We start from the raw sequence: 24,327 nt of genomic DNA on the forward strand, positions 1-24,327 counted from the left end.
ATGCAGACCATTCCAAATATTTAAGAGCATAAACCTGTCTCTAAGTTGTGAGAATTTGGGAGAAGCTTCTTCTGTGTGCAAAAGCCTCATGCTAGTAAATACAGGAAAGATTAAGATTTAAGATTAAGCTGGAGGAAGCTTTTGATCAGATGATTTTCCTTCTGTTTCTGAGCTCCCCTTTTAGTGATGATGATGATGAAGGAGGGAAGGGGGAAATGAATCCAGCATGAAAATTAAGCAGTCTTCTGTATTAAAAATGAACATCCGATCTAAGCAGGTCTTTTCTGCCAGGTCTGCTGGTGATTGTTTTGCTTAGAGCTGAGGCAGGACCTCTGAGACTAACCAAACCTCTATCTCATCTGGCCTGCCCAGACAGGCTCCTTTCTTTCTACTGCCCTTCGGGGGGTTATCTGCTCTGGGTAGATCAGCACTGAAGTATCTTCCCAGTACTGCAGCCTGCGTACAGCCTGAAATTGTGACCTGCATAAATAGCCACCGCTTTCTCCCTAGTGCATGTTGGTGAGGAATAGGCATACGGTTCTTAGTGAGTTGCACTGATGCTCCTGAAGAAGGGCCTGGGTGGTGTTGAACTGCCTGAGCAAACTGGAGTTGAACTGAAGTGGGAAGGGGAGGGCGCTCTTTCCACCACCGTGGAGCTGGGTTTGGCCAGGAGGCTGCTGAGCACCTGTGCTCTTTCCCCACAGGCTGCTCGGCAGGATGGCCACGGAGGAGCGGCACCTGTCCTCCAGCTGTGGGTCCTTCATCAAGACTGAACCTTCCAGCCCGTCTTCCGGCATTGATGCCATCAGCCACCACAGCCCAAGCGGCTCTTCCGACGCCAGCGGTGGCTATGGCATCGCTATGGGTGGCCACCCCAACGGCCTGGACTCACCGCCCATGTTCAATGGTGCAGGAATTGGCGGCGGGTCCTGCCGTAAGCGTTATGATGACTGCGCCAGTGCCATCATGGAGGACTCGCCCACCAAGTGCGAGTACATGCTCAATGCAATCCCCAAGCGGCTGTGCCTGGTGTGTGGGGACATTGCATCTGGTTACCACTACGGCGTGGCTTCCTGTGAGGCGTGCAAAGCCTTCTTCAAGAGGACTATTCAAGGTATGGTGGGAAGGGAGGGAAACTGAGACATTCACTCCATTGCAAAAGAGGGAGGTGGCCCCAGGCATTGCTGAGACTGCAGCATTCCCCTATCACATAATAAGAGGCAGGGGAGGGTGAATGAAATGCGCTTGACCTTCCATCCCTTTCCTGTGCCTCTTTTTCCCTCCTGCCCTGCCCAGGTGTGGTCCTTCCAAACCAACCTGGATGTGAACTCAGGCTTTGTGGTAGGAAGCTTTGCTGGGTTACTAGCCTGGCTAGTGACTAAATCTGGGCACGTGGCCTGGCTGATCTTGCCTCTGCTCGTGGCCCTGATATGTTGATAATCTGGGTAGCAGGGGAGTGGGGCCTAGGCAAGTTAAGTTTTGCACTCTGAAGCTGTTCATAAGGCCCATTTGAAGAGTAGATGCCCCTGCCTAGGAAGGCATCTCCTTAGGAATCTTGAAGGGAAAGCTCCACCATTAGAGAGGCTCTCACACTGTCCTATCAGTCTTTGTTTGTGGCTATGGACTCAATACAGACTTAACGACAAGGCTGGACAGTGCACTTGGATACTGAGCCAATTCCATGTTCCTCCTTTTACAGCTCCACCAACCCTTTTCTTTAAGATGCAGCTTCTTTAAAGATAAAAATATTATGCACTGAAGGAGATATATAGTTTCTGTTAATCTTACAAAGGATCAGAAAATCCTTTGGTGATTCTGAAAATCTCACTGGTGGGATCCAGCAAAGCAAATAGCAAAGCATTTGTTGACAGTACCCAAAGATGGTCCGAGTGTATTTCCACACACAACACCAAACGTGGAAAAATATAGACAAACTTGCACATATATATCATATACATGAAAAGTGTACAGGTGATTTGTAGTGCATTGCTCCTACTCGTATAATTCATGTATGACATAATGTGTCTCTGTCTGGCAGTCCAGCTTAATCTTAAATCATCTATGCTATAGATGTGCACACATGCAGGTACAGCAACATAGCCAAAAGTGGGAATGCATCCAGGCAAGCTCCAATGTCTGTGGATGCTTGGATGTACTTAAACAAGAAGGCCCATGTGAGAACACGTGCCTGGACACACACACTCCCTGTATTTCCTGCACTGTCTAGTTAAAAAAAAGGACAGGATCATTCACTCTGGAGTGGAAAGTTAATACTGAGTTTGCCCAACATTCCCTTGATTCCTGTGAAATGAATGAAATGCACCCATAGGGAGAGCATTTATTTTATTTTTTGTTCATTAACTGGGTAAGTCACACCTGATTACACTCCACTCCTGAGAGTGTTCAACGCTGGAGTGGACCAAGCAATACAGGGAAGCAGTGCAGCCCAGGTCTCTGCAGAATTGACTATTTCTAGCTTAATTCTTGGATTCCGGATGTCTCCCCTTACTGTTATCCACCCGTGGAAATAATCACTTCTCCAGAGAGACAGCTCCAGAGAGAGCCTGTCTTACTCTCTGACTTTTCCTCTTTTATTATGCCATGTGGAAAGCCTGTTCATCTCTAGGGCACTGGCCTGTACTCTGGCAGAGTTTCTGTGGTTTGTCATTGATAAATCTCCTGTGATTGAATGTGAACTTTTACTTGCACTTCTGACTGTCGGCACTGACTCTGTCCCTCCTCCAGCACTTGGATCCATTCCTAATGCTTCTCTTTGGCACATTCAGGTGCTAAAGGAGGGACAGGGTAGTACACTGAAGCAAAGTCCTAGGGACTCTGTTTTGAGGAAGAGACTGAAAAGTTAACCGCTCATGGGAGCAATACTAGAGCTTCCCTGTGTGGTGGAGCAGAAGATAGGCTTAAGCTGGAGAGATAGGAAAAACTTAGGAAGTTTTGCAGAGTTTTCAGAGGTATTCGAAAGAAAATGATTAAGTGGGACAGTAACTGGAGCCTGTATCAGCCTGGGTGATACATCAGCCGATTTCATCCTAGCAAGGGAGAACGCCTCCCCTCAGCTGCCCATCCCAAGTGCAGCCATCCTCCCTGTTGTTCCCTAATTGATTGCCTGTTAACATGTAACAGATGCAGGGAAGGAACAAGTGGAGATTTTTCTCACCCTGTAATCAGCTTGGGCTGGTGGCTGAGGCACCAAAACTCTTTTATCCTTGGGAATGGGAGAGTCCAGTGTGTTGTGCCTGAGGGTAAGAAATGCTGACTATGGAGCTGAAGGCTGGGCCTGGGAGGAGTGGGCAGAAAATAAGGCTGTAGAGTTTGTCTGAGTCAAGAAAATGTGCAGTTCCCAGGGCTCTGCTGCAGTGGGCCTTGGGTATGCTGGAGAAGAGTTTGTGTATCACACATAAAAGACAATGAGTGGAAAATATATTTCCAAAAGATATTCATCCTGCAGCTCTATTACATCCAGTAGCTGGGTTAAACATCTAGCTTTAGTGAGAAAATCTTCCTCCAGGTTGCCTAACATCTATGTATGTGTGTGCAGAAAGCATGCAGATATGTGTGATACATAGTTGCATCCTCTGCTTGTATTAAAAAGTTTTCCATGGTTCTGGTACTTGGGAATGGTTTGAGCATAGAAATGGATCTGGGACCCCAGATTTCTCAGGTGCTCGGGAGATGTGCGAGCTAAAGCCTATCCCATTTAGGGCCTGTGACCTCTGTGGTCTTGGACAAACTACTTCGCTTCTCTGTCCTGGAATACTGAAATCTGCAAAACCAGTGACTATTAAAAAGAGTACTTGATCTGCTGGGTCTACAGCTGTGCATGCTGCTGTAAAATGGGTCTAAATCCTTCCCTAATAATAAGGATAATAAGTCTACTGCAGCCCCCTCTAGGTAGCTCTGATTATGAAGCAGAATTTCATGCAAAGCCCTCCCCTTCCCTCCATATTCCCAGTGACCCCCGTTTCCGTGTTATTAACGCCTGTAAAACCTTCATGGCTTGAGGCAGGAGGATCTTGCAATGGACTCTCCTCTGCCCGTGCTACTGCCACAACAGCCAGAAGAAAAGACACCCAAGCTGCAGAACTTTTTGAGCTGAAGTGTAGCAGAGCCTGACAGCTTTGCACTTCCCCCCTTAGTCAGGTAAGGCCTGATTGTCTTCTCGGACACCACGGGGGCCATTGCTTTTAAGCAGTGAAAAGGAGATAGGCTGAAAGCTAGTAGGCACATGTCTGGTTATCTATGAGGTCAGTACTAGAGCTAGGAGCAGATTTTCCATCAGTAGGATTTTCCCAAGAGAAAACAGAACCTTTACCAGGTCAGATATACCACAGGAAAATTTTGATGATAGGAAAAAAATAAAGTTTGGAAAATCCAATCTATTAATTAACTTGAAGCTGAATTGCAGTGATTAGTTTTGCTGAACCAAGCCTGGATTGCACAACGCATCCTAACCTGCCCATCAGGTTACGGGGAGTCATACCTGTGACCTCTCTCCTCTTGAGTTGCATGACCGGAGGCAAGGACAGGAATCTAGAAATCTATGTCATTTTCCCTTTGCAGCACTGGCAATGCTTGAGATAGAAAGGCAAGGACCTGAGAGGAGGGCACTACAGCACAAGCCATGGGCCTGTTGGCCTTTCTTTCTATGGTGTTTGAACCCCAGAGCTGGACTTCCTGCATTTTGAGGCACAGTCAGAAATTCTAAACTGACCTGAAGCACTTTCTGTCAAGTAGCTTGTCTGACAAAATATTAATCTTTTTTCTTTATCATCACATTGCTTTGTGGGAACTGTGCTTTGGGTCCCCATTATATTCTAGTGGTACTGTACATTTCCCTCTGTGATGCAGGTATCCTCTGTAAGAACACATGCCACAGGCATCATCTGACTTTGAGCATTGTGGAAGGTGCAATCTAGCCAAGACAGGAGAGAATTCAAGTTTCAGGCACCTACAAGTATGCTGCTGTTGGTGTTTAAGATGGACCTGATTTGAAATGAAGAATTTTATATTCATGAAATGAAATGAAATAGATCTGCTACCGGAAAGATGATGCGTTTTGACATTTCTGAATTAAAATATTTTGAATTTCCATTCCATTCCATGGAAATCGTAACTAATCCTTTCATCCAAATTTGGGGCAAAGGCAAATGCTGAAAGGCTTCAATTTTTTGGGGGGATAGAAATTCTTAATCTAACTCCACTCTATTCATTCTTTTAATTGTTTGGTCAGTAGATAGAGCATTATATATCATCTTTTGTTCACCAGTTGTCGTAACTGGTAGGTAGTTTTGCCTTTTCTGAATATTAAGATAGTAACAGTGATATGTAACCATGTAAGCCCTTTATTATTCAACATATTCATAATGATGATTACCCTGGCTGTATTTTTCATCTTCAAATAGTGAAAATTAAGGCTGTTTCTAAAATGTCCCATTAATATAAAATAAAATCTGAAAGCTCAGCAAAATAAATCTGAATTAACATTTCCTTTTCTGATCTTTGTGAATCAACTCACTGTGTACTTTAAACCCATACCTGTAAGTCCATTAGGTGATACAGCAGGAATTGGAGAATTGATATAGGAAGGAAGTGCTTAGAGGAAAGCCAGACAGAGACACATTTACCATCATCATCTTGAATGGGCAGGCTGTGAATCAGGCAAAATTCTGCAAGCACGTTCCAGAGCAACATGCCTGCATCTGTGGATCCCCTGCTTGAGTCTTGTAGGCATCAAACCCAATAAGCATAGCTACACAATTGCTGTACCAGCATGCATTCCCTTCTGCAGGAGCAGCAAAGGGCCTGTGAGATGCAGGAGGGGGCTTCTGCATCCCTACTGTAGCAGGCCATAATGGTCACATATGCTCCTATCCCTCTGTCCTTCTCAGAAACGTGCCTGTGAGTTCTCAGGTGAGAGTACACAGCTGAAAGATAGGACATGTTCTGAGCTTTCCAAAAACTTTTGAGGCGTAACCAGAAAAAGTGCAATATTCCCAGGAGCTGGTGCCTGAGCACTCTCTGTTATCACAGCTCCAGCACTTGGAGTCAGAAAACCATCTCCAGTACAACTTAGCACTTTTAGCCTTGCATTTTTTTTTTCAGTGTATCTGTAGAAAGAGCTCTATGCAGAAGGATCTTTTCTGTGAAACTTCAGTAAATAAGTATTTATTTATCAGAAACCTCATAATTTCTGTGAGAAGCTATATAAAACTGAGAAAGAGATGCATGCTGCCAGTGGAGAGCCCTGGGGCCCGTCTCCTGCATCCATGGGCAGGCAGGATGCTGACCTGAGTGGGTTCTGCAAGATGTCAGAGTCCTCTTGCGTGGAACAGGAGCCAGGCTTCCCATCCTGAGAAGATGAACAATGTTGGTGTTACACTTGTAGCTACCCCCTTCCCTCTGATACTTGAGTCCTGAACCCTTGCTCATCTAATTTCAGTTTTTCTTACTGTATAAGCTATGTGAAGTGAATTTTTGGTTAATCCAAGCACTAGTGCTTATCTCACCTGCTCTCTTGAAGTCCCATTTTCCCACAAGTGATATATATGTGTACTAGTTAGTTTCAAAAACAGGAGACTCTGCTGATGCTTGTATATCCATACTTAGGCATCTAAATCAGGGACATGGCCCTGGGAAGCATAGGACAGCCCTGCTGAAAATCAGGCCATTTATTAAAGTGTCTAAATACACATTTACAGGTCCAATATTTGAATCCCTTCTTGGAAAACTGTGGCCTAAAAACCAATCCCCTTAGCTCACCAAAGAGATTTTCCTTTGATTTTTACAAAATGCCTGTCCTCACACCAGAACTCAGGCTATGTGATGCCTCACTAGAAGGGCTAATTTATGCAGAAGATAACAGAGGATTCCCCGTGTGTGTGTTACCCGTGTTACCCACTGGTCTGCTGCAGGAGGTATGACTTGTGCCTAGTGAGGCAGAGGTACTGCCAGTCTGTGCTCACCAAGGGCCTTTGGCCTTTGGAACCTTTCTGGTCCTTTTTTAGTGGAATGCCCAAATGACCAGTTTATCTTTGGAATAGGGGATAAAAAGAATCTAGGACAAAAGCTTTTTGGACCCTGAAATGAAGAGGTCATCAGAGCCAGTGGCTTGTTGAAAAGTCAGCTCTTTCTCCTGCAGACTGTCCCAGTCATGCAGAACAGCTGTACCACAGAGGCAGTATCACACTGCCTGCCTGATGAGAGCTTCCTAATCCTACAGTATTTTGTAAGTATTTCTTGTAAAAAAAAAAAAAAAAAAGAAAAAAGAAAAAAAGAGGGGGGAGGGGGAGTGTAGCAAGTGTTACAAAAATGGGATAAAGGGAAGCAAGTATATGAGCTGAAAAGGCTATTAGATGGATTCTCCTGGGAATTCCTACTCTCAGCCATCAAATCCCAGGGAACAGGCAGGGAGCAGCACCATACCACTGATCACAACAACAACAGTGTGCTTTGTCAAATCACAGGGCTGAAAGAGGTGATTTTCTGTCTTGAATGAATGGAATATGGCACTTAATAGGCAGATATACGTAAATTCATGCTTTTCCTTGAAATCTGGGAAAAGCTTCAATCATTAGCCCTGTTCTTGAGTCACTCAAAGAAACAGAGGAGAGGTCTGCATGAAGCAGTGCAAAGAAAAGAGAGGAGAGGGAAAGAATGGTGGAAAGAGATGAGGAAGCTAGAAAGAGAGGAAAGAGTTTCTTGGTATTGGTTTGTTGGTGGATTTTGTTCCTTTCCAGAAAACAGAGGCTGAAAAGGTTTTAGCTTTAAAGAGTGTCCTGGCTACTTTTGTCTGATCTTTCCTGAGTTTCCTTGGATAAGCCTGAGAAGCATTTATAGAAGGACAGGATCCTTGAGTAAGTGGGGAGCAGCTTGTGCTGCTTTCAGTGCAGTACAAATTCTGAGCTCATCTCCCCTAAGAGGTCCCTTCGTAACATAAACAGGAGCTGTGTGGGACATTACTGTGTTCCCTGAGCTCAGGGAGGCATTCTTCTCTTTTCACGGTGAACGTGGGGTCTCCTGGATGACCAAGCTCTGGTGTGCAGTTTTCAGATGCTCCTATTATGTGTGCACTGGAAATTATGTTCCAAACTATTTAGCAGCCAAAGGTCTCCATTTTACAGAAAATAGGGTAATTTTGCAGCTCTTCAGCATAAAAAACATGATCTGTCATGTTAATAGTCCTTGGCTGTTCCTTAGCATCTCTCATCTAAAGGCTTTAAAGTGAAGTTAGACCTTAATGAATCAAGACTCATGATCCCTGTAGAAGGTAGGTTTGGTGCTCATTTCATTTTGCAGGCAGGAAAACTAAGACACACAGAGGAAGCGATTTGCCCTCCAAGGCCACTTATGAAGGTTTAGAACAAATCCAGACCCTGATCTTTCACCAGCTACTCTGTCTCTTGTTTTTTTAAGTCACTTCTTAGGTAAATCTTGTGCAATGACGTCAGTGAGATCCAAGCAGGTTTTTCAGAACAGACATAAATATTGTCTGAAGCAAGGAAAGCGCTTCTAATAAGTGACAGTTCAGAGCAAGGCCTTATCCATTGGATTATCCTATCTTTTGCCCTTTTCCTCAGGACCACATAATCTATGGTTCACAACATAGAGATTTGCCTCAAATTAATACTCATGTACAGACTCGTCCACGTGAACCCCTGTGCATGTGTGCCCTTCTGCAGGGACTTGCAGCACCCCCAGCTGCCACAGAGAAGGGGAAGCGCTCTCTGAGCCCCCCTTGCCGGCAGCCGGGCTGGCAGTGTGACCGCCAGCCGCTGGGAGGCTGCTGGAATTTCGATGAGTTAATCTCATCACTTTATCACAGGGCACTTACAGAAATTGCAGGGAGTTGTGAGCAGCTCGCTGTGCTGGCAAGCCGCCCCAGGACCCATAAAAGAAATTGAGAGACCCAAAAAAAAAAAAAAAAGAGAAATTTTCTAAAGTTTTGGAGACAAGTTCTGCTTGGGTAATGCTGATTATGCCTTCCCTGGTGATGGCCCTGTTTCCTGCAAAAATGACAGGCGCTGCCCCCAGCCATAGCTCTCAGACCATGCCATCTAAAGCACATTTGGGGCCTGATGTAAAATTCCATTTACTTTGGCAGCGTTATCTTGGGATGATTTACTGTGAAGAGGGTGCAGTGGCCCTCACTGCTAGAATTTGCACCTATAAAAGGGCTATAAGACACAGTGCTGGGCTCTGACTGGACACAGTGTGTGGAAGGGTCACATAAGGCTGTGTAGAAGGCAATAAGGCATGCTGAAAGGGACATCCCACCAACGCTGGGTATATTTTTTTGCTTGTGCTTACCCACTAACCACCTGTCCTGTGGTGGCCACTACGTGGTGGCCACTGCTTTGCCACGCAGGAAGGGGAGATTGCCCAGTGTCCACTCTCCTCTGTCTCTGCTGCTGTAACAGTCATGATCCAAGTGCAGAAGTGCCTGTGACTGCTGCATATTCAAGCTGTACATACACTGTGTAAACACTGCCCTACACTTAGTCTGACACTGTCACAGTTCAGTTGTGGTGTCTATGCTCTGCAGACCTTATCCAGTACTTTGCTTGTCAGGGATGGCCTTGGGCTGGAGGCACAGGGAAGCTGGGGGGTCTGTCTGACACAGTGTAGAGGCACCTCACGCTGTCTGATGGAGGCTCTCATTGCCTCCTGTTACTGTAAGGGTTTGTTGCTCTTGGTATTAGCGTGTCTGTGTTATGAGGCAACATTTTTGGTCCTGGAACCACAAAACATGAAATCTTACAGCTCTCCAGAACTCTGGGCCTCGTTTTGGCAGGTGAAAGGTGGGTATTGAAACAAAGGCAAAACTATCCAAAGCAAGGCTCTGTTCTAATTTCATCCCAATTATGTTCCTCTTCTGTTCCTTCCTGTGTGGGGCACAGCAAGTGTCAGATCCTGAGGTCAGAGACCTGTACTCACAGGTCTGCAGCGTGCTTAAGTTCTGTGTTGAGAGCAGGAGTTTATTACCTTGAGATCAAGCCTGAATCTCAATTTCCAGCTCTCTGAGAATCTTGATACGTTGCTGGCTATTGAAATTCAGTTCCTGCACAATGACGAAATATAGTCTAAATGGAAGCAACTTGTGCAGTGCTCTCTGCTCCTGCAAAGGAACTGCATTTTGGGGGCAGAGGAGCAATGGGGAAGAACGTGGTGGCTGTGTGGCAAGTTGGGGGTTGAGAAGACAAGAGGCTGCAGGTGGAAGGGTTGCACCTAGCAGGCAGACTGCCTTTTATGGTTTGGGGTTTGTGTGCTGCTGGGATTTTACCTAAAAGGGGCCAGCCATGTGTATGATAAATCAACTGGTGCTTCCTTCCTTTTGAATCTCACTGTGCTATCTGTCTTTCCACTCAGATTATCAATAGGCTTTGCAAGCGCTCATTTAGCCCCATGGTCTAATTGTTACCCCCAGAGGCAGGTATGTGTTAGAAATTGGTCCTTAGGCAGAGGAGTGAAAGGTCTTGCACAAGAACACAGAAATCCATTGCAGAAGTAAGAACAAAAGTCAAGACTGTTCTGCCCCTGTGCTACTAATCTGTGAGCTCCCTTTCTGAACTCCTGATGACAAACAAAGTCCAGAATGTGTGATCTCTTTGCTATCTTATACAGTCCTTCCTACAGCTCTGAATGAACTCTTGAATCTTACTTTTCCACTCTGAACAAAAAAATAAAAAAGGAAAAGAAAAAGAAAACTTTCCATTCTTCTGAACTGACTGTTGAGCTCAAAAACACTTTTTGGAGCTGCCTGTTTTAATCAGTAGCCAGACTGCCTTAAATATATTGTCATTGTCAAGGTATCGAGCTTAAATTTCCAACCTTGCTCCACAGCAAACGTTGAGTAACCCTCTTCAGAAACATCATCTTCAGAGTGAATGGCAGGATGGAGGCAGCCATCTCGGTTTTTTGTTTTTTCCTGGGACTAAGTAATTATTGCATTACACTGCGATGTTCCAGTTACACTCTTGCCTTGTGGTTAAATTTGGTGTAACCAGAAATATATTTGGGATGCTTTTCTCCTTGTTGTGTCTGGGAGGCGGTGTTGTGAGGTGATTGTAAATGAAAGGGAACGAGGATAGAGACGCTGATGCTGTGTGCTAAGAGATGACAGGCAGGTGCACAAGGACTAATAAAGTAAAACTGGAAAGGAAGTTTGCGTAGATGGCCTGTAAAATCAACCCGGGGTATCCTATACACCTTTCTCAGTCAAGACCCACTGGTTCCCTGCTGACTGTACTGTGTCAGATGGCAGGAGAAAGCGAAGGAGAAAATGTCATCTCCCAGGTCCCTGGTCCCCAAGCAAGGCAAGAAAGGACAAATGACATCCATCCTGCAGACACAGGGCAGGACTGGCAGCAAGGGGAATGCTGCTAGTATCTAAACTGCTCTGACTCACAGCCCTGGACTGCAGGGAATGGGCCAGGTTATAAGCAATGCAGCACAAGGGGTGAAGACAGGCCTGGAAGATACTGTGTGCCTGAAAGCCTAGTGTGGCAGTCAGCCCCTTGGATAGGTTTCTCCCAGTACAAAAAATCAGTATTGCTTGTTCTGAAATATATTCTAGTAAGTAGTGAGCCAAGAGACATCCCCAGCCAGCTATGTTCTCAGCTTCTGCGTGTGTGCAAATGGCTGAGCAAACATATGTTACACAGACTGCTAGTGGCTGGAATATCTGGGCACTGCCCGTTACAGGCAGAGGAACCACCAGTCCTTGGATCAGGGGGAGAACACAGCTCCTGGGTGACCATCTCTGTGTTTGATTGCAGGGAATATTGAATACAGCTGTCCGGCTACCAATGAATGTGAGATCACGAAACGGAGGCGCAAATCCTGTCAGGCCTGCCGCTTCATGAAATGCCTCAAAGTGGGGATGCTGAAAGAAGGTAAGGCAGAGTGGGATTCAGAATCGCTCTGTGCCCCGGCAGGGCCTGGGACGCCATGGCAAAGCCTTGCAGGAGCTCCTAGAGTAGCTACGCACCTGCCCTCTCTGACTTTCCCAATGCAGCTTTTTACAGGCTTTGTAAAGGAGTCAGAGTGGGCAGTGACAAACTGCCAAGAGGGCAGTCAATAGGGGAGGGTAGTTCTAGTCAGCACCCTTATGCTAGGATATTATTTCTGGTAATTGCAAATTTGACAGATAACTGGAAAGTTGCTGTGCCGAAGTGACTATTTCCTTTTCTAAAGGAGCCCCAGGCCAGGGGTTGTAGCTGTCCTTGCCTCCTCAGGTCACTTAGCAGTGTTGGGAAGGAGAGGCTCCTGCCCAATTCTAACTGGGTTTTCCTGACTTCATAAGGGAAGAATGGAGTTACTGCAGCACTATGGCACAGTGTGCAGCAAAGGTATGCCCAGTTTTCAACTCAGAAGACTTTCTGAAGATGGTGGGAAACACAGGTCTATCTGGGAGCTGTGGGTCCTCTGCCCTGCATGCTCAACCGTGTTGCATTCAGTCTATTGATCTATTTAGCCTTCTCTGAGCAATGCTCAGCTTCTTTCTTGTGCTGCTTTTCCTCCCTTCCCCCTCACCCCGCTAATCCTTGTCCATTCAAGGTGAACCACAGGGAATTCAGTGGCAATTAAACACATTCTTATGGATTGACTTTAAAGCTTTGTTTCCCTGGGGTCCCTCTGGGAGAGGCAGGGGGAGGAGAGGGAAGGAAGGAGAAGCATTGCATGTAACCCTCTGCGTTGCTGTACCTGGCAGAGCACAGTGGCCTCAGTTTAACTACAAGGAACAGCAGCTGGCTGTGGTCTGCGCAAGTCCAGCATGCTGGAGCCAAGATGCCAGCACACAGCTCCCTTCTAGGTCACCATCTTAGCAGCCAGTGATGAATTGCATGATGTCACCTGAGTGTGCATTGCTGTGCACTGGGGCTCTCATTTCTTGAGAGGCAAGTTGATAGCAGCCAGTGTTGTTAAGAATGTAGATTAGATGTTAAACCCTGTCCTGTTCTTTGATGGATGTGTAGTATCTATGGTTAAATTTCTTCCTGCCAGAGCTCACCAGTTACCAATGGGAGGAGAAGCAGATTGGTATAGTCTGGCCCTCCCTGACCTGGGCGCAGTGGTGATGGAAAGAAAGCATTCTAATCTACTGCTGGAAGGGAGGTACCCATTTTTGGAGTAAGAGAGAGACCACTGGAAACCTGCTTCTCTGCCTCTGTTCTGGGAGGGATATATCCCTTCACCCATGTGCCATTCCATGCTAGTGACACTGGCTTTAGTGGAAGTGCAGGTTGGTAGTGGGAGAGCCTGATCATATGGATCACATAAAACAACCCTGAAGGCATGATCCAGTCACTCCACAGAGCATCAGCATGGGTCCAGGCTATTTGGCCCCCAAGTCCATGCTACCCTGCATCCAAGCTGTTGAGCATCTCAGAGCTGGCAGCTTGGGGAGCAGGGCCGCAGGAGGCCCCACTGGGGTGTCTGCCTGAGGCAGAGCTGAGCGTGGTGACCTGCCAGGGCACCTCTGTGCTACTGATTCCAGGAGCACGACAAAGTCCAGAGCAGGGTCGGATGGAGCATTTTGTGGCTTAGCCTCCATGTTGCGTGAAAACTGTTAACTCTTTCCAAAGCAGAGGTAGGCTGGGAAGCAGTGTAGGTTCATTCACACCATGCTGTGCCTGAACACCTGAACCCCATGAGATACTACCTGTCACAGACTGAAATTTGACTCTAAGGCTGCTTTAGTGCTGAAATGTCTTTTGTTATTCATATAGGGACTAATCTGGCATCATTACAGCCACTGGTGAAGGGTAGTTTGCTATTGATGTTAGTTGATCTGTGATCCTGCCCATAACATTTAGAGCTGTGGATTATACAGTATAAAAATGTATTGATAATAATGGGGTTTAAGAACACGTGATAATATCAAGAGGAGCAGAGGAGCCTGCACTAGCAATCTGTGAACAGGACTCTTGTGTCCTAACACTGAGTGGTCAAGTGATGTAGGATTTTTTATAATTCCTTTTCACAGTGTCCCCAGCTGTGAAATGAGGCTCATACTGCATTGCTTTGCAAAAGGATTGCACAGACCGATTAGTTAACTTTATGTGAAGCTTGGTGGAAGTGTGCAAAGTATCAGTGTATGAATTCAAACAATACACATCTTTAAAAGCAAAATCCAGAAAGGGACAAAAAATGATGTAATGGTCTTTGGTCTCCACAGAGCCAGGAATTTCTGGAAAGAGCAAATCCATAATTGTTTGACTTTCTACTCAAAAATGCAGAATTGACAAGGGATTTTGGTTTATAAAAGGTTCATTGGTCTCTTCCATCTCTGATCTGTCATCCTATTAGCTCATCCACCCCCTTTCTCTGCCAGGGCAGGAGTGTTCCCTGCTGTGCATTTCTAGTAGTTTGACTGTTTTTAAAAGTCCCTGATGTCTTGGCTTCCCCAGGGAGACAATCCTGCAGTCTCCAAGCACTCACTAGGATGAGGTGTGTCTTGATATTCAAGATGCGATTTTTTCCCTTTTAATAGTTCCCCTTCCTACTTCCCCTTTCACCTCAGTTTATGTCTCTCTGCTTCTTTGGGTTTATGCAGGGCAGAAGTCTGTTAACCCAATTTTTTTCTTCTGCTTGTTTGTGAGAACTTTGGGGAAGAATTGTGTTGTAGTTAAATGCGAGATCTAGAAATGGATTCCTCTCATTCCAAGTCTCTATGACGTCGTTGGCATTGGGCTGGTAATTTATTGGAGACGTTTCTGGGTAAAGACGCTATCTTTCCTCTGGAAGAGTGTGAGACTCCATTAGTACCTACTTAAGGGCTTTATGATCTATGATTCTCAGTAAGGGAGGAAAGACTTTTCCACCTATTGTCCTTGTACAGGATGATGTATGTACTACCTGCTGCCTGCTGGGCATGTGGGGTAAGCTTGCTCTTTAGGAAGAGAGGAGCAATACTCAGAGATGGCAAAAACAGGTAGCAATGATTTCAAGCCTGTGCCTTACTCCTGAAATGCTTGGCTTGGTTCTGTGGGAGCAGACTCAGGCCATCCTCTTGAGGAGCGCATATGAGGGTCACCAGGTATGTCCTCTCCTCCTACCACGGCAAGCAAGCAAGAAAGAAAGGAAAGAAGGCTGTAGAAAGATGTATGGCTGTGACTGTGGCCCTTTAAGATCTGGGGAGACTGCCCCTAAAACAGAAGTGCAAGTTTGCTCTGGCAGTGCAGAGTGAATGAGGATCAAGGCAGGAAGAGAGCCGACAGAGCAATCAATAGGTGTCTCGGATATCCAGGCTACTTTCTTTAAGAGAGTTCCAATCAATGCATTGCAACGAGGGAACTGCATGGACACCAGAGCTTTGCTGTCTCAGGTTCTCCTGGCTTGATGCTGCAGGGCAGGAGAGACTCGCTGGGGAAAGCATCAGGCAGAAGGCTCTGTGGGCAGAGCCCAACTGGCTCAGATATCTGAAATGTTGGCTTGTCTGGCTGCTTGTCTCTCACTTTCGCCTTCCATCTGGAGTGTGCCCCCAGAGAGCGTTAATTAGTCCCTCATTAGCAGACTCAGATAAGAGGCCAAGGGCTGCCAAATCTGGAGTCCAGGATTCTCCGTCTCAGAGAGGTGCTGTACTTCTGGTAAGCCTGCTACTCTCAGCCTTGCCGAGTTGATAGTTTGCAGGGAGCCGGAGATGGGATCCCTCCACAAGCCCAAAAGGTAGAAGTGCATACCCTCACACTCTGCAAAAATCAGGGAAACTTGAGAAACCTGAGATACTTGGTTTCTCCCCAAATAGAGACTGTGTTCTCTACAAACATGCCTGGCCAGTGGGGATGGCCTGCAAGGGAAAGCATACTCTGCAACTCACAGGGTCTTGGGAGGCACTGTTTAGAGCTGCATATCCGTGTCTTTGGCCACCGCCCTGCTTTTTTTTTTTGCTCCTAGCACTGCCCGTCTCCTGCCCACAATGGCCAAAGTGTAGCTATTTAACTCTGCAGTCTAAATCTAGATCTCTGTCTCTCTAGGATTATGGATAGGGGAATTTCAGTGGTTTGGCAATTTTCTTAAAATCTTACTATGCCTTATCAGCTTTGGAGAGAATATACCGTTGCCATTCATGCTCTATCCACCCTTGACCTTTCTGTTCTATGGCAATTTGTTTGTCTGTGGATGTAATTTCAGATGGTCCAGGGCTTGTGTAAGTGGCATCAGACGAGAAGGGTTTGATTTTGGTTAAACATGATCTCCCAGCCTTGGTCTCCCCACCCCTGCTGCCTCTCTGAAGTCACAGTCCTGTGTGTCACCTTGCAGAACATCACCATGGTGAGGACTGTGATGTCAGTCTTTCCCTGAGTGAGTCAGTCCATGAGAAGGAATTGTTCTGAGGACATGGGAAGAGGGGTGGGGTGTAACAGGTGAGAGGTGATGGGCTGTCAAGGTCCCTCAATACAGAACTCATCTTTGGGTGAAGAGGAAGTGAGGGGACTTGTTTGAAGGTACTTGGGAAGCCACAAATGGAAAGACAGCCAAGCGGAAGGAGGGCAATACTGGATCTATCAGACCTACAGCAAAAGTGCCTTTGCTTTCCCTCATCTGGCCAGCTTTTAGGAGGACAGCAGCTGTAGAAGTTCATGAGCAGACTGGCTGATGTCTGGCCATTTTGTCCTTTGCTGTTGTGGAAGCCCTGTAGAAACTTTTTTTTCAATGGGAACATCTGTGCTGTTGCTAAAGCTGCAATGCTTCCTGTTCTGTGCCAGCATCTCTGCTTCTTATTGCAGATCTGCAAATTCCTAGCAGCGGTCAGGGCTCAGCCCCACTGGTCATTTCCAGCTTTAGAGAGTTAACTTTTTAACCTTCCTAAAGCCACATCCTCTCAGCATCTTCTCCTAGGATACTATATTTCCTTTCAGCTCTGCTGCAGAGGACCTGCTGGGAAACTGCAGAAACCCAGAAAGAGCAAACCAACTCTGAAAGAGAGCAAAGATAGATCATTAACACTTTCATGAAGTGCATGCATGTTCATGTGATCATGTGTCATGTCAGAGAATGGCAAACAAAAGAGCAAAGAACTGTCAGTCTAAAAAGTCTTGTCCAGGCATTGAGATGATGTTCATTATCCCATCAGTCTTTGAGTCTTGTTTTCCTTCTTAATAGGAAAAATGTTTCATGTTACTGAAGGCTGATTGTCTCCTGCTCCCTGCTGGCGCTGAGACTTGTCTCATCTGAGTCCTGTGCATGATTAAAGCCTAAGAGTAATTTTCTGAGGTGCATGAGTGGCGTCTGTCCAGTTCCTAGCAGACAGGGCAAACTCTGCCATCACTGGTTAGCTTCCAAGAAAGAGGCCAAAAACTGAAATGGCCCTGGGGTTGTGTCCTGTGGATAGACCAGATACAGCTTGTTTCAGAAAGTAGAAGACATTCTGGAGTCCTCCAGGTATTCAAGCATTTCTTGTGATAGAAAGGAGTGGGAACACCCAGAATAGGAAACATGCCCCATATGAGATGCTTTGCCCCACTCTGAATGTATTTAAAGGAAAGTTATCCTCTGGCCTAGACTCCTGGCTCTGAGGAGTCACCTAGCAGCTGTGTTTCTTGTGTGGTGAGGGTAATGCCCACAAAAGCAAGGAAAGAAGGTAGAGGAGAGGCTGAGTCTGGATTTGGATACAGAAAATGGAGGCTCTTTACCACCAGAAGAGAGGGAAGGCAATAAGCCAGGAAAGGCATATGATATATTTTCTTTATCTACATGCCTCTATTTCTTCCCAGAAGTATATCTGCTGTGGTGTAGTAATCCCAGGTACAACCATTGCTTTCCCTGGCTTTGCTCCTTGTCATACTAATGTATTTCCATAAGAAATGTTAGAGAACATCTTAACATTCAACAGGACATCCAAATTCTTTGTTACAAATCTCCCAAGCTTCTGGACTCCTATCTGTCTAATCTAAGTTATCTTTTGTACTCCTCACTAGGATATGTGGATACCAACACCACCACAGGGCCAGGTAGTGAAATATGAATGAGAAGTGAACAGAGAAGAGCCATAGAAGTTACCTCACTCATCTTTCTATTAATTGTTCCCTCTTTCTTCCTGTTTCCAGTGCCTATTCCTGGGAATACTCTATATCCTAGGAGCTTGCAGCAGCCTTATAATTGACCCTTGTGCTGTCCAGGTCCCTGCATGTCAGTGAATGTTGGAGGTGGTCCTCCAACCACCCTAACATAGAGATGGCAAAATCTGAAATCTCAAGTGGAGAAAAGAAGTTGCTGTCTCCTGAATCCTTTCTCCTTGTATTCAAGACCCTGGCTGATCAGGAAACCCTGTAGCCAGTGGATCTTTCCTAAAATTTATCCTCACTCTGCTGTTTCCCTGACCAGCTGCAGCCAATAGCTAATGTTGTGTTTTCCAGGAAAACAAAATCTGTCACCCCTGCACAGGCCTGGCTTTGTGATGTTATAAACTGGGTACAGTCATCTAGTATCTAAACTAGGGATTCTAAGACACTGGTAATCTCAGACTACTTCCACTTAATAACTTTGCCTTCATCATTCACTAGAATCCAGATAACTGAATCCACAGCAGAGCTCATTTTCAGCAATGTAACCAAATGCAAGGTGTTTCATTTCTGTTTTTAAGTGTCAGAATCTCTCAGTGGAGCAAAATGTTTCTAACAGCCTCTCCCCTCTCCCTCCTGCCCCCATCCTTTCTTCCAGACCATGTGTTCTCAAAAAGATATTTGATTTCAGTGAAAGCTCAGCTGACATCCCTGCAATATGCTCGGGTTCTTGCTTTGCGCTTCCTGCGAAGGATGAGGACTCCTCCGGGGATTCTGGGTAATTGGGTTAGTGGCCAGCTCATGTCAGGAAATTAAAAGGCAGCCCCGATCAGGTTGCTGCTGCATGGGATTTAATGGCTTTGTATTTATAGAGTATTCTGCCTCCAGCCGGTGCCAGAAATATCACTATTGGAGGCATCCAAATGAAAAAAAAGAGAATGAAAAATGATTTTTCTTTTTTTAAAATACCCCCGTGCTTAAAAACAGACAGGCAAACCCCTGTCCTTTGAAACAGGATCTCCAGGTGCAATGAGTGGCATCCTGATGTCTATATCATACGCACCCAACTATTTTCCAAGGCATGAATTGAGCATTTGCGATGTGGCTGGAGCAGGGCTGGATGGTTGCATGACACAGAACATGTCCTGCTTTTGGCAGAAGGACTATAATTCTCCAGAGAGGAGGCCTCCTGTGGATGTGCTGTCCACAAAGTGCACTTCGGGCTGGTGGCCCTTCGTACTGTCTTCTGACCACAAGATTGGTGCATCCAGGACCCTCCCCACACCTTCTGCCATACCCAGTGGGTTATGAATCTATCTGGTCTGGTTTCCCCCATTCATTTTGAGTCATTGATATGAGTATCTAGGCTTTTGCCATACCAAACCAAATCTCTGTTCTATCAAACATGAAGTCCAGCCTCTGCTGTTGTACACCAGTGCAGATTCAGAGAGGCGTCCCCTCTGCTTGATAAATGCTATATGCTTTAGAGACATCTGGGAGTGTAACAAGAATCCCCTTCTGCCTCTTTACACTACTATCCTTGGCCCATAACCAGAAATTCTGCTTAGAGCTTTCATAACACATATGGAAAGGAGGAAGCTGGGAAAAGCCACAACCATGCAGAGATGTTTAGATCCCAGCTGTTGTGCTACAAGCTTGTAACCAATTCTGACAACACAGTAGCTAAGATCCTCTCAGGAGAGCAGGAGAGGGGTGAAAGCACATCCCACTACTGTACAGTAACCTAAGGTGCATTAACATTTTCACAGGCTCTAGTGACCTACATTTTCTAGTGACTCAGATCTGCTGACATCTTCAGCCCCTTCCCCTGACTCACCCCAGAAGTGTTGGCCAGCCCTTGAGCTGCAAGGTTTCCTGAAGAGGTATTTACTCAGAATCACCTGGCAAAGCTGGCTGAGTTTAAGTGGGCACTAGCTCTTAAGTGCTGGAAAAGACACTGCTGACATGAGGACTTTAGGAGAGGCTTTGAAGCTGCAAGACCCGGGCAGGGTTCCACTGAGAGGCCTGGGCGAAGTGTCAGCAAACGGTGTTGGTGGCCCTGAGTGACTCCCTGATCTCGGTGGTCTCTCTCACAAATGAGCTTCTCTCCTTGCACTGCTGGGGGCCTGAAGACTGGGATTCTTATGTGTCACATATCTACAAATTTGGTTCTTGGACAATGCTTATGCTCCTCAGGCTGTTCCAGAAGGCTTATATGCTGTTTCTAAATAGCATCTCGAGATGCTATAGATGGAAACAGAAGACTGGGCCAGACAAACCATTGGTCTGACCCAGAAGGGCATTTCTGATGTGCCCTTGATAGTCAATTGAGAGAAGTGTCTGCCATCACTCCTTCTCAGATAAGTGCCTGGCAGGTGAGGTGAATGTGGAGATGCCCTCTTTCTGTTGCTTATCAAGAGAGCCCAGATGCACAGAAGGTAACTCTCAAGGTCTAAAGTTAGGTGAGTTAAATTGCACCCAGGTCTGCAGATTCCTCAAGGCAGTAAACACCCCTTTGGTGATTTAGCTCTGAGCACCATCTCTTGGAAAGACAGTGGAACTGGGGCTTTGTTGTCGTTTAGGTCCTTTTGCAAAAGTCATCCTTGAAAAGTCTTTTCCTGTCAGACTTGTGCCTGTGTCCACTCCTTTCACACAGCACCCATCAGCCTGTTGCTATGCAGGTATTATCATCATGGGTGATGTAGCCAATAGACCTGCCATCCTGCTTCAGACTGTTTAGAGGACCAGGAGATTATATGCATGGACCATAAACACAAGTGTGTGGATGCGGGTATTATTACAGAGAGCTAAACAAGGTACTGAGGTATTCTTATATTCCCATCTGCCCTGGAGCCCTTGTTAAGATCTGGTTTTCCAGGGTTTGAAGTGAGGGGAGTTCAGCATGGGAAGCAGGCTGTACACGTGAGGGGCAACAACAGCTAACACTGCAGAGAGACCTGCAGAGGAGGTGAAGGGCTGGGCTGTGAGCTGTGTGATCTATACCAGATCCTGCATGCCTTGGGCCAACCATCTGGGACATGCTATGCATGTGTCTGTGTGTGAGGGCCAAGAACGCCTTGTGTCACTGCTCCAAGGCACATGACAACTTCTGGAACGAGGAATATCATCAGCCATCGCAGGTCTAACCTGTTCCTCTGAGTCCAGGGACTCTACCCAGACTGGCAGTAAGGGAGCTCTCCTACTGAACGAATGTATCCCCAGGAACATTAAAGGGTGGGCAGGTTGCAAGGGCTTGCTTGACCTGATCTAATCTGTCTGTAGGCCCTCGTAACGTGGCAGATGGATTTTCCAGATCCACTGTCCCCTCCCCAGCTCTTTCCCTACCCTTCCTTTGCAAGTGTCACCCCTAGGTGCGCTGGTCTGCACCATGCTAGTCTCAGGGTTTTTTCTAGGCCACACTAACCTGCAGCCCGCAGGATGCTTTCCTAGATTACAAATGACTAAGGGATTTGCACCCAGCCATCTACCAGGAGATTTTCCAGGGGCTAACAGGTATAGTGTCTTTTCCCATGCTGAAATCTCAGAGCAACAAAAGAAAGGGCCTGATTGGGTTTCAGCCTCTCCATCTTCTCATTAGACACTGATGGTTTTTTTCTCTCCTGTAACCTATTTCTTTTCCCTTCTTGGCAAGCCTAACTTTTATGGTCACTTTGACTATCTGTTTCCTTGACATGCCTGCTCCTGGCTCACTTGTCCCATTGTCACATCCTGTTGTCTCCTGAAGTTCAGAGCAAAAGGAGAGAGGGTAATTCTGCAGGAGACAGCTTGGGCGCAATGCTTCTCCCTTCCTTTCTTCCTGGCTGTCAGCCTACCCCATCCAGCTTCCTTTGGCATTGCCAATCCATGTACTTTAGACTGCAGCTCAAGAGGAAAGGGACAACTCTATTACCTGCAGAGCACCACCCCAGCTCAGGCCCTGGGAGAGCAATCAGGCTGCATTGGTGCAGAAGCTGCAACTCAACATGTAAATGGGCAGCAGGTATAGGACATGAGTTGTATATCTTGGGGGAGCTAGGCAAGAGCAGCCCCGGGGGCATTGGTCCCTGGGGAGCACTTGCCCTTTGTTCCCTTCAGGTGTGCCCTTCTCAGTCTGGACACGTTTTGTACTGTGCTAGCCCTGTAGTTTGGCTCCTCTGCTAGCTCTTCTGGCGAGATGGATCTTTGTGTTCCTATCAATTCATGAGCATGTGATAGGATTCGATGGAAAGTGAGGTGAGGCTAGTAATTTGACACGACAGCTGATATTGGGCCTAGACTGCGTTTCCCACTGGCCAGGGCTTAGCTTCACAGAGCTTTTAAGAGTATTTTTAGTCCCCAGAAAATAAAAGAGAAACTAAACCTGACTCTGTGTGCTGTCGCCTCTGCACAGTCGGCTATTTTTACTTCCGACAGACTGGGCCTGGGTCCAGCTTTTAAAAAAAGCTGGAATTATTTTACTTCCATTAAGAAAAAAACCCTAAAGCCTGATGTTATCAAGTCAGCAAGGGGACATCTGATCCCAAACTTGTCGGGCAGATATCTCTCTTAGGGGCATGTCAGAGAAATGCAGGGAGCTTGAACAGATCAGCAGATCAGCTCTCCCACTGCAGAGGCTTGGTGCTGGCACAGACCTCTTTGCAAGAGCACTCGGAACACTAGTGGCACCAACAGGACACTTAGAAAACTGACAGCCCTACCCCAGGCAGGATGGTGAGCTGGAAAGTCCTGCCCAAGTCCTGGCCCCTGCCGTCCTTTCTGCTAGGTCCTGGTGGGCTCCAGCAGCCTGGGGAGCTGAGAGCACGCTGCAGGTGTATCGGCGCTCAATACATACTGCTGCCACAGCGGCCAGCTCTATGCCTACGTCAGATGGGTGGCAGGGCGCCCACATGGGGGTCTCCCAAGATGTGATAGCATTGAACAACCAGCATTTCCTTGCAACTTCCCTAAAGGTGGGTTAGCACGAGGTGGTACTCCTCAAACTTTGTCCTATACTGTTGCACCTCACAGTGTGCATGAAGGAGTCCTCCCTCCTCTGCTGCTGTAGCAGTCCCTGTCTCTCTACTGACATTGTCAAAAGGCGGGGGGGGGGGTCCAGGAGTGCCCACGGTGGTGATAGTTTTGCAGGGTGAGTGCCTTCTCTTCTGGGAACTGGCCAGTTACGGTCTATGTGAGAAATGTTTTTTTGCAGGAGCTGGAGGGCAACTGCTTTGTCTTGCTGTTGTTTTGATAGCAGGCTAATGGCAGCAAATCCTATATGAGATTCTTAGGTAAGGACTGGCTGTGTTTCATAAGTGAGCATTGCACCTTGTGGTTAAACCTCAGGTGGCTGCACAGTTGGTGTGAAATCTGCCCTTGGGAATGCAATCTATGTACCACTCCACCTTGCTCTAGGCCCTGCCTCTCTCATCTCCCTTCTCCTCACGCCTCTCTTTCATTCATATCTCAGTTTACATCCCCCTCTGTTTCTTTCTCCACTTGCTGCTTTCCTCCATGCTGTTTCCCTGACCTCACTCACTGTGATTCCCCACTCCCTTTTCATGTCCCTCTCAGAACTGCATTGTAACAGTCCTCCTGTGCTATCTTAAAATCAGCCACTGAGCAAATCAAAGTAAAGCAGCAGGCATTTAGAAGCCTCCTGAAAGCCGCAGCTGAGTATCAGATCCTGATTTTTGGCTGTGCCCTTGCCTGCCATTTAATATGACCCTTTAGGTTATCAGATATTTGGGGAAGGGCTCATCTCTGGAGTGTCACAGTCAGGGACTTGAAGGTTGAAATGCCTTTGTTTGCTTAGCACCTGGGGGTCGTTGCATTCAGCAACTGGCACTGGGACACACTACACAGAGGTCAGCCTATTCACCAGCTCTAAGGCTGGAGCTGATGACGACAGGGTAGAAGAGTGGCTTTGCAAATGCTGATTGAAAACATTTGCCTCAAGGAGTGTCACACAGGATGGGGAACAAGAGGAGGACAGATACTTGTTCAAAATTAACATGCCAAAGTCCTTGGGCGAAGAGACCTCTATCTGCTCAGTGAAGGAAGGAGGGATGGAGGGTAAATCTCCCTGCGTCTCTCTTATCTTTTTTAATGCACTTAAGTCCTTTGTGTCCTTATAATCTGATTGAGGGTCCCTAATACTGCTGCAACCTGTGCAGTCCTCCCTCTGCCAAGCACTGGAGATGGCCTGCCTGTTTGTCTCTCTATCCTTGGGAGTGGAAAGAGAATTCCTTCCCCTATTTCCTCCCTACCTCTCCCAGTCTCCCACTCTCCACTGCTTATCAAACTGCACAGCAAGTGCATTCTGGAGAGC

At 46.6% G+C, this 24,327-nt stretch overlaps 1 protein-coding gene across 2 annotated transcripts in view; it reads left to right on the forward strand.

Annotated features, from left to right (window-relative positions):
- ESRRB (estrogen related receptor beta) overlaps nucleotides 1-24,327 on the forward strand; it is a 156,568-nt gene that overhangs the window by 114,905 nt on the left and 17,336 nt on the right. For both annotated transcript variants that reach the window (XM_068946643.1, XM_068946642.1), the window contains exons 2-3: nucleotides 705-1,114; nucleotides 11,793-11,909. In XM_068946643.1, the coding sequence (XP_068802744.1) occupies nucleotides 718-1,114; nucleotides 11,793-11,909 (514 nt within the window). In that variant the 5' untranslated portion in view covers nucleotides 705-717. The remainder of the gene's footprint in view (nucleotides 1-704; nucleotides 1,115-11,792; nucleotides 11,910-24,327) is intronic.

This window comes from Struthio camelus, chromosome 5, assembly GCF_040807025.1.
Source record: "Struthio camelus isolate bStrCam1 chromosome 5, bStrCam1.hap1, whole genome shotgun sequence".
Taxonomy (NCBI): Eukaryota; Metazoa; Chordata; class Aves; order Struthioniformes; family Struthionidae; genus Struthio; species Struthio camelus.